The sequence below is a fragment of the Varroa jacobsoni genome, unplaced genomic scaffold (assembly GCF_002532875.2).
Source record: "Varroa jacobsoni isolate VJ856 unplaced genomic scaffold, vjacob_1.0 scaffold_1349, whole genome shotgun sequence".
Lineage (NCBI taxonomy): Eukaryota > Metazoa > Arthropoda > Arachnida > Mesostigmata > Varroidae > Varroa > Varroa jacobsoni.
Genome location: NW_019214251.1, coordinates 50222 through 60945, shown reverse-complemented (window position 1 = coordinate 60945; position 10724 = coordinate 50222). Strand labels below are relative to the sequence as shown.

The 10724-nt window shown below is 40.5% G+C and overlaps 1 protein-coding gene across 9 annotated transcripts in view; it reads left to right on the top strand.

Annotated features, from left to right (window-relative positions):
* Zw (glucose-6-phosphate 1-dehydrogenase Zw) overlaps positions 1–10305 on the top strand; it is a 63673-nt gene extending 53368 nt beyond the window's left edge. For 6 of the 9 annotated variants that reach the window (XM_086971932.1, XM_022848393.2, XM_022848392.2 and 3 more), the window contains 9 exons: positions 1838–1946; positions 2784–2816; positions 4371–4594; positions 4816–5010; positions 5347–5536; positions 6091–6301; positions 6854–7059; positions 7288–7457; positions 9520–10305. In XM_086971932.1, coding sequence (XP_086828058.1) covers positions 1838–1946; positions 2784–2816; positions 4371–4594; positions 4816–5010; positions 5347–5536; positions 6091–6301; positions 6854–7059; positions 7288–7457; positions 9520–9610 — 1429 coding nt within the window. In that variant the 3' untranslated portion in view covers positions 9611–10305. The remainder of the gene's footprint in view (positions 1–1837; positions 1947–2783; positions 2817–4370; positions 4595–4815; positions 5011–5346; positions 5537–6090; positions 6302–6853; positions 7060–7287; positions 7458–9519) is intronic. The other 3 variants (XM_022848395.2, XM_022848399.2, XM_022848396.2) reach the window with 3 other exon arrangements.
* Positions 10306–10724: the final 419 nt, after the last annotated feature.

Below are 10724 nucleotides of genomic sequence, written 5' to 3'. Positions count from 1 at the left end.
CGGCATCCATTATCGCATCGCATCCCGCGTCATGAATAGTGTGAAATAATGACTGGTTTTTGTTATTAGTGCGAACGCATTTCATATTAGCGCAATATATATAATCCCTAATTATGATATCATATACATTGATAATGAATCGATGTAGTCTCAATCAGCCCGTGAGGAATCGTCTTTCCAGAAGACTCATGCGCCACTTTTGCTTACTAGTTCTGAATCTTCATGTTGTCGTAGAACTTCCAATATTTTCGTGTTTACTCTGGCGGCAGAGGTGTTAATGAAGTCTTCTTATTACAGGGCTACCCGGGCCCATTTTCATCTAATTTTGGGTCCCTCGAAGATACTGCGTTCTTTTTCGCAGTTGTTCGCCTATAACTGAAAACTATATATATATATATATATATATAGATTGATTGATTGTATGTATGTTTGTTGAGTAGAACTAAAACAGAATTTATACTAAGTAAAGTATTGGTTTAATGGCTTGGTAGCAAAGGAAAAGGTTTTTCTACGTCAGATTGATACGCTTGTATCAGCCCGTTTTGTGAAAGTATAATACATTTGCGTCTGTACACAGTATAAAAGCGACTCTGTCTAATCCTACGGAACGTATCTAGGCAACTGTTATAAGATGTAGGAGTAAAAACTAATTTAAATATTTTCACGGCCATAACAGGGCTGTCACCGTACGGTACATATTTTTATGAAGAAACGGTTAGCCAGTTTTACGGCTCCATAGTCGTCACAAAACCGAAAAGCGAGACAAGGTCATTACTACTGACGACATTATTATCAAAAGTTTTTTTATTTTAAAGTTGATAGGAGGTCCCGGGCCGCCAAGTATCGTTGCTTCCTTATTGATGCCGCGTCAGACCTTTCCGGCTACAGTGCATAGTTAAATACATTGTATTCCCTCCATGACGGAGTCTTGATATCAATAGAAAAAGCAGTCGCTAAGACTTTGTCTAGCTTTTTTCTCGTGTTAGTAGTAGTAATAATAATAATAATAACAGTAGATCGATGTACATAAATCCTTTCTCACTTTCATAACGGTAGAAGCTTGGCAGACGGACCCGATAAACAAAACCATAGGGCGGTGCCCGTACATCCATAGAGTAAGGATACGGTCGCAATGACAGCGGTGTTAAACAAGGGGGTGTAGTGATGCACGTTTTAAACGTCTGCGGATCAGCTGATGTTGGCCAGACGGGAGTGGACACAGCCGGGCCTGGGCCAAAGGTCAATTGTCTTGTCCTTAAAGTAAAGCCGCTTTTTTGTATATGAATAAAAATGCATCGATGTTATACTGCGGTCGCATATACCTAAGAACGCTGCTCGCTCAAGGACAAAGACACAAAGCGAATAATTAGCACGAAGTTTCAGATAATTAAACATTTTTAACCCGTTCCTTTGTTTCTCTATCGACACTCAATGAACCGCGACGTTCTTTGAAAATGTTTGTACTTTCAGCTTAAACAATTACTAATGATATGTTATGAATATATACTATATATTTTTTCTATTATATATATATGTTTTTCTATTTGGTTTCTGTTGGAAAAATACAATAGGTATATAATGCATTGTTACTGTCGAAATTTCATATAATGAATTAAACATTATATGGTGTTTCAGGTAGGTCATCTAACTTATTCATGATTCTCCATATAGGGTGCGGTGCATGGATATTGAATGATATACTACAAATCAATTATTTATTCATGGATGTACCTATTTTCAGCCTCTCAATATTTGGGAATAGTGAAGCAAGACCTCATTTTCACAAAAAGGAGTTTATCTTCAACAGATACGTTGTCTTTATTACTTGTGTTTCCAGGGCTCTATTCCGTGACGACCTTCTGCCCAAAGGCACGAAAATTATCGGCTACGGAAGATCACCGCTAACGATCGAACAGCTAGAAGAAAGGATTCGACCATACATCAGGGTATGGAGATAGCAGAATGATCATACTTAGCAAAACCTTTATCTGAACCTTTTATTATTACATACCGACTTAAAGCGTTGCGTACCATCGTTCTGTAGCCCGTACTTATACTATTAATTATATTAGAAGGTTATATCAAATCCCATTTGTGTACAAAGATAATCCAATTAGTATAGAAAAACAGTGCTTAGAAGAATTGCATATTACGAGTTATTGAAGTATCCGATATGTCTAATACGTTGAGCATGAACGAGAAGTTTTGATTGAAAAATCGAAATAGTCCTTAGTAATGGCAAAAGGAGGTTAAATTCTCTTGAACCAGACAGGCTTGAGTGGTAATCGTCAGAACTGTGAGGTATTTTTTTGCATCACGAGAAAAGGCACCCTTATGCAACTGCTGTGTTGTTAAGACGCACATTTAAGAAATCTCGCGGCACTATTTGAATTGTTAAAGAATGGTTCAATTAAAAAATTTCCATAGGTGCTAGAACGGGTTTACACAGGAATAATTATACGTTTTGTGCATTTTTAATACGTTATGCATCACGACATGTTATTTCATACTATTTCTTCGATCCGTTTAAGACGTATTCCATAACGGGGTACAAATTTTAAACTACTACGCCATGGATTGAAGGTCCCTATTAGACGAGTTACTACTATACCAACTAATACACTATGGATAAAAAGGACACTCACACATGCGCGCACAGTCTCACATAACTTACGTGTACAAAAAAAACATACGCAAAACAATCAAATACAAGCTGGACGTGAATGATAATGACGGAATATTCTGTGTATCCCTCGTGTGCTCTTGCTGGCGCCATGCAACAGTTTCGTGATACAAATGAAGACGGTCGAGCTCAGGTATGAACGAAAAAGGATTTCTTCAAATCACGATCATGTCCCACATTTTCGTACTACTTTTCTACGTTTTCGTGTTTTCCTGGCAGAACTATGTCTCTCAGCGCTATTTGCACGTGGCGCGTTTCTATGCACATCTGTGACCTGTTCTTGTATCTTGCAACAGTGGCTCAAACTGATCGGTTCAGCCGTAAGCTGTAACTAACAATAGATGGCAAACAGTAAGCAGATCTGGTCCTCGCCTAATCTAGTTGATTAAGCGAAGAGAGACAGAGAGTCTAAGGCAAGATGTTATTTTGACAACAAACGTATACGCTTCTAATGTATTAGCAGGAAACATTGCTTAAACCAATTTGTCATGCATGATTCTGCTCTGCTGGATATGTTAATATTTAATCTAACCGAAATGCAATGGTCGTATGTGTTCGATATTAACTACTTTGTTCCAGTATCGACACTTTCCATGGACATCCTGTCCAATGTCTGGGGATGCGTGGCTTTTACTATGAAATTCTAGCTCATGTTTTCCATTCAGACTATTCACTAAAATTCACTAAAATATTCCGCTGTTTATACGGAATCGTCTTAACCGTTGTTTTTAAATTCTGGTTATAGCGGGTGCCGAAAAGCCGATGGTGATCAGCAAATCGTACTTTTGTCTTCTCTATAAGCGAGTACGAGTTGCATCTTGAGACCTGTATCGGCAATTTGTATTGAACAGCACCCAGATAGTAATCTCAGAATCAGTGTATATACGTACTGCAGGCATGTCTTGACAAAAATATCAACATGTCTCTGGAACCGTCCAATGTATGCACATTATTAGATCTGTCGAGTTATTAAGCAACACATCAACAACAAGTATCTATGTAAGCGGATGTCAATGTGTTAGATTTTTTTAGCATATAAATTAGTCCTTCCAGCTGCTTATTCGTGCTGTTATACTATTGTCACTATTGTTGTCTACTATTGTTACTACCTGTCATCTTTGTCATGTCTTGCGTTCGCTTTTTATCTTCTACACTCAAACTGTGTGAATATAACGAATATTCCTTCTAACTATGCGTGCCAGTTTTACGTGTAAGCCACTGCTTTTCTCCGTTCCGTTTTTACTTTTAAGGGTAATCAATAAATTGATGACAATGTTCTATTTAAGTACAGGTGAAGCCTTGCACTATTGTGACGAGAGATCATTGGCCTATCCACAGTTTCCGCAAGGACTAAATTCTATTCGATCCCATTTTATCTCTCATTATCTTAATACTTTTGTCTAAGATTTTGGTTAGCACTGCGGGCAGAAACGATCGTAGAGGCCAATCTGATAATGTTCGGCAGTTTGAGGTTATTAGAGGCTGAGACTGCATGTGTTTAAGCGTAATGCTAAATACTTTCATGCTATGTATAACGAGTTGCTTACAATCGAATGCAGCCGTCGTATTAAACAGTTACTGGTAAACTGGTCTGATAAAAAAGATCCGGGATTCAGTAGCCGCCTGGATATTTGAAAAGACCAATTATTCATTCGTGACTAATTGTTCCCCTCTAATGTGTTAACAGCAGCTACGAGAATCGGATGAAGTTCTCTTTAAAGAGTTCTTCACCGCTAACAGCTACGTCACCGGCAGCTATGATGAAGCGTCGGCCTTCGAAAATCTCCAGGCCCATTTATTGGGCCTTGAAGAGGGCAGCATGGTTGCAAACAGGCTTTTCTATCTCGCTTTACCGCCAACTGTCTTCCAGTCCGTTTCCAAGATGGTTAAGCAGTACTGCATGAGCTCGAGGTAATGCAGTCCACATCGAATTTTTGCAGATATTCTGTAGTCAGTTTTTTCAGTAATGTATACGAACTCATTACCTTTACGTGCTCTACTTTGACGTTATAATTCACTGTTTTAATGTGCATTTATTTGGAATGATCCCTATATGACGAATTTTCACTGAAGTACAACAGGGAATCAGCGTTATTATTTCGTGAGCGCATATTGTTTGTAAACGATTTCAGTGGATGGTCCCGACTAATTATCGAGAAACCGTTCGGGCGCGATTTGAAATCCTCTGCTGAGTTATCTCGTCATCTTGCGTCAGTCTTCAAAGAAGAACAGATCTATCGTATAGATCATTACTTAGGAAAAGAGATGGTCCAAAACCTCATTACCCTTCGATTTGCTAATAGGATCTTTGGACCAACTTGGAATAGGTGAGTGTTTCTGTACAACCCTAAGCTACAACAAAAGTTCACGAGCTATTTGTCTCTGTACATACGCTTTCCTCATCGACCTTTGACTCGTGGGTCAGATAAAGACATAATAGATGTGTATTACTGGAAGACGGTTATTTTGAAGCTGTCGACAATTCATTGATGCAACGAATAAAGCCCTTTTAATGCCTGTTACAGATGATCTGCAATTCGGTTTTCGACAATCTAAAACATCAATATAGACGTTCAGCGTTTTTAAAATGTCGTTGTTATCGTGTAAAATATCACTGTTTTTTGCATTTCTTTTGTATACACGTGTTTTCCTCATGCTTACAGGGACAACATAGCCTGCATTGTGATCACCTTTAAGGAAGATATTGGCACACAGGGTCGCGGTGGTTACTTCGATCAGTTTGGAATCATTCGTGATGTCATGCAGAATCACTTATGTCAGATTCTCAGCATTGTGGCAATGGAGAAACCCGTATCCACGAAGGCCGATGATATTCGAGATGAGAAAGTTAAGGTAACAACATTAGAGTCCCCTTCCATTGTTACTCTATGACGATTCAAGACCGCAGATGCTGTCAGTTTCTCAAAGCAATTAGTATGTATTAATTCTAAATAAGGAATATTGCATTTATCAGGATGAGCTTCTCACTGTAGCGTACAAATTTTCAATTAAATCGCGTAAAATTTAGTTCGTATTAAACAAACTTATTTATATGATAATTTTCGCTAGCTAAAAATAACGGACTGCTCAGGAGCAGCTCCTCCTATTTCTCATCGAGAGTTTTTTGGGCCTTTTAACTTTGTGCGCTCTAAACACTGCGCAGCACCTCAAATAATCATATATTTCAGAAACGGAGTCCAGGAGTTAAATAACACTGTCTATACGATACGCTTCCAATGCTCTCGATGTATTTTTATGTTCTACTAAAGGACGCCGCATACGGCTATATGTATCTTTATCTAATCTGGTTGTATCCTTATGTGCAATGTTGAACTTTAAAAGATGTTTTACACACCTTTTACAATTAAAAACAAGCTTGTAATACTTCTATAATTTTGCATTATTAGGTTCTGAAGTGCGTGTCCCCGATTCGGCTAGAAAATGTAGTTCTCGGTCAATATGTGGGTAATCCATCGGGCACTGCAGAGCAGACGCAAGGCTATCTTGACGATCAGACAGTGCCTCGTGGTTCCATTACTCCCACGTTCGCTACAGCCGTATGTTATATTAACAATGAGCGTTGGGATGGTGTTCCATTTATTCTGCGATGCGGAAAGGGTATTTATTGTTCGATAAAAAAGTATTTATTTGTTATAATAAACATAACGATTATTAATTATGCTCGAGTGTGGGTTAACACCCTCGGGATTCTCATTGAGAATATTCTTGTCTTGATAATGCATAAAAACCAAACCCAAGATTATCTTGACCATGTGGTTCCCTCACTCTCAAGTTTGCTATAGCGCTATTTTATATTAACAAGGAACGCTGAGAGAGTTACAATAAAGTTACTCAAGTCATATAAAATTATATATAAATCATCATGTCACACCTTAAAACTTAACAAACTATGCGTCTTTCACTCAATGGCTGCAATACATTCATTGTGGGTATGTAGAGTGGACATCCGCCTGGGCGTATTTGAGTACTTTAATACATTTATAGCTCGCGTATAAATATGAACTATTAACATTAGAATGGTTTAAAAATCCTCGACGAGAAAGAAAACGAATAAAAATTCATTTTCACACAGCGGTTTGTTGGGGTTGGTTCGTGTGCAGTCCAAACACGCGTTTAATCCATTATCTTTTTAACCCGTTTCTACTCTAGCACTGAACGAACGCAAGGCCGAGGTGCGTATTCAGTATCGCGATGTTCCTGGTGACATCTTTGATGGACAAACAAAACGTAATGAGCTTGTAATGCGCGTACAACCCGGGGAAGCCGTCTACGTGAAACTGATGAACAAGAAGCCAGGAATGTCGTTCGGAATCGAGGAAACCGAACTAGACCTCTCGTACAATAGCCGATACAAAGTAAGATCAGCAAAAGCGTTCAGGCTGGGTAATAGTTCCATGAATGTCTTCCGCTTCTCGGGATAGAGGACAAAGAGTATTCCATTCTCGTTAGCCCAGAACCTTCCCTAGTAGTAAAATTGTATAAGCCAAATATTGCTAAAATACATGAAATTTATTACATCTGTTATAAAATGTTACTGGCAAGGTAGTTATTGATTTTCTTCCCTCTACATGTGGCAACATTAGGGTATGGTGCTTCCGGATGCTTACGAACGACTTATCCTTGACGTCTTCCTTGGTAGTCAGACCAACTTTGTACGTAGCGATGAGTTGGCCGAAGCCTGGCGTATCTTCACGCCGTTGTTAAAACGGATTGAAGACGATCGCGCTAAACCAATTCGATATGTTTTCGGAAGGTGAGTAATACTTGTACATTAAAAGCTCCATCAGGCGATTGAAAAGCTTCGTGTTCGCCCGACTTCCTCTTCTGAATTGTCTGGCTATCGATATCTCAGTTATTGGGGGCTTTAATTAGTTGCTGTCACATTCAGCGTGCGTATCGTCATTTCGGTTCGGCTGCAATGAAAGATTATACAATTTAGAATGGACACGACTGAATGGTGGGCGCGGGAACTTTTTGTTTCTGTTTCTCTCTCTGTCTCTTTTTAGATATATGTATATATTATGTAAGTGGCAGTTTTTTTTTGATGGGGCTGGCGCGAGTAGAGGTGGGTTTCTCTATTTCATTTTGTGTTTTCTTCTGTTGTCCGGTGGTCTGGCTCGTCACACACCTCATTGTCGATTGCCGGTTATCCTTTCTCTGCTGCATGCCACCTTCTTTTTCCGTTATGTTCTTGGTTGCTGTTGTTGTTGTTCTTGTTGTTGTGATTTGTTCGTTCCGTTTTGCAGACCTAACTTTAGTCTGCGACCAGATCCCCCTCCCATGGCCTCTTCTTCTTCTGTCCACGCAGCGCAGCGATTGTCACACTCAAGTCCTCAGTCCTTCAGCCTTCCCTCAGTGCACTCCCCCAACTATGCTGCGACATCCTCGCCTCGTTCGTCTTCCACCTCCACCACCGCCTCTTACTTCTCTACCACAACCTCGTTCCACCGCTCACCGACGCTTCCTGCTATTATACCCGTCCTTCACGAGGAACATGTCGTACATCAGCAGCAACAACGCAGTATAGATGCAGTCGAAGCATACTCGAACTCAGCGTCAAGCCAACAACAACAGCCCTCAGGCTCCTCACAGACTGTCGCCTTAGGCGCAGTCCAAAAGCAGCAGAAGAAAGTCCGCCTCATTCAGGTCCCCGCGTCTGAACTACCATCGGGGGGTATCAACGGACCGTTGAGGCCGCTCCGATCGACTCGACTAAGGCCTCGGCCACCCCGGCACCCGCCGTTCTCGCCGATTTACCAGCTGCATAAGGAGGTTAAGCATTTGTCGTTCCTTTTGCTCATGGTTATTCTGGCGATCGTCATCTGCGTTCTGCTTTATTTTATGCTTAAGCAACGCCGCGAGCTGACGCGCAGGTTAATAAAGGACCGCTACTTTACTTGAACGTCCGATCGAAGGAGGTCACACATATGGGACAGAACCACGTTGTTGAAGAGATGGAAAATTTCTACCTTCCGTTGACCGACTATGAGTTCGTGTCTGGTGGATCGGAACATGCTGATCATATACGGGCCGTGTAATGTCTATGTGTGTGGCAAGTAGCGAACCCAACTTGTCCAATGAGGTACTAGCCTTTCCCCCGTTCAATCTCATTGACGATATTGTGTTTCTCGCCCGACAAAAGTCAGCACGATAGTATGCATTCGACGATTGGGCGATTATGGGTTTCGATCGGTTACACGGCATATATACAAAATATACTGACGAACGGCTGACGATTAAGGAGTTGGTGGAAGTTGCATTAAGCGATTTTTGAATCAATCGTCAGTGTCGCTTGTTTCGCGTATGTTGCTTGACTTATTGTCACGACACCGGGATGCCTTGTAGAAAAGGCGTATGATTCAGCTGAGTCACTTTTGCGGATGAAGCAAACATAAAAAGCCTTCAGGACGTGTCTGAATAGGTTCTTAAAGGCATTATAGTTTATCATTTCTATATCTATTTGGTGTGCATGGTTGAGGTGTTGTGACTTGCTTTATATTAAGGATTGATTCTGCTAAGAGCCTCAGGACGGCTTGCTTCTGGTTTATCTTGTCTTTACCTTTGGGAATGCGTTATGCTGTCTGCGTGCGATGTGTCTGTGCTGTATTGTTTGAAGGCATTAACCTGTATTAATCGCGTACCTCCATGCATTTTAAATATACTTATTGAATAAGAATTTAGAAATTATCTCGGCTCATTATCCTAAATTAGTTAGGAGTTATCGTTGATAAGTTGATGAGTTCGTTATTAGCACATCTGTATCGACCAAACCAGGCTTGACTCTTCTAATTGATGAATGCCAAATGACGTTTCAGTCGCGGTCCCAAGGAGTCCGATCTGCTGATGAACTCGAAGGGCTTCAATTACTACGGAACCTACCGTTGGGACAGGAACTCCAAGATATAAATCCGTCTACAGAGGCACGGTCACAAGAGCGTCTAGTCGACTGACGGGGTACGTCCAAACAACATCTACTGGCGTCAGACCGCACGTGTCTTCGAGTAGCTTTAGAGCACTTACCACATCACCACGTTGTGGTTGCGTCGCGAAAGCGCACCTGACGTTTCGGAAGGCGTCGTTTGTCAACTTTAGGATTGCTCTTCACGTTGGACGGCACCCTCTTCGCGCCCTGGTCACAAATAAACCCTGAGGCAGCGGTAATAAACTACGTGTCTCGTTGCCCGAAGTGCCCTGCTCACACCGAACCTCCCCTCATCTGAAGTGGGAAAAAATTATTGATACTATTTTAAACACAGTTTACTACAGAGCGTCATCAGGCAAACTATGCTTTTTTTGTCCGTCGGGTTTACTTCAAATGTTCGTGTAGTTACATTCTCGTTACGTCAACTTTTTGTTTTTAAATGGTAACTGCTTGTCTAAGTGGAACCTTAATACACCACCTGGCAGAAAAGGGGTTGTCGACGTACAGCGTTCTTTTAATCGGTTATTACGTCTTCTGAATCATTAACCTAGATGAGTATGATATGATAACAAGTTCTTGTAACAAACTTATTCACGATTCCAAGACAAGAGATAAACGGTTTAAAGTGGTCATGTTTATCGATCTCTGAATAAACTGAATAATAATGTCACTGTTATAACAGTATGTGTTGTCAGTCAAATCGATAGTGTGTCAATACGTGTAGATAGATACATGTACGTCCAAAGCGTATCGATAAGTTGTATAGTCCGAAACGAAATGCCCATTTCTATTCGGCAGTACGATTGTACTGGAAGATGAGCTAAAACACTTTTCCGAGTTTCCCGAAAAAACTGCGATATTCAATAATTGATATTTCAAGTTCCAGTTACCAAATATCTTTCTTACAGAGTTTTACGAAGCTCTAACAAATCTCGACTTCTCCTTTAAAATATGGAGGCTTTTTTAGTTTGGTTAGCAAAGTCACTCTGTCCCCTGTTCGAAGATGCGTAAATGATAAGATACCATTCATTATAGTTACGGATGCGGTAGTTTGAACCGCTTAATATTAACATCCGTTATTAACCTATATACGTTTTG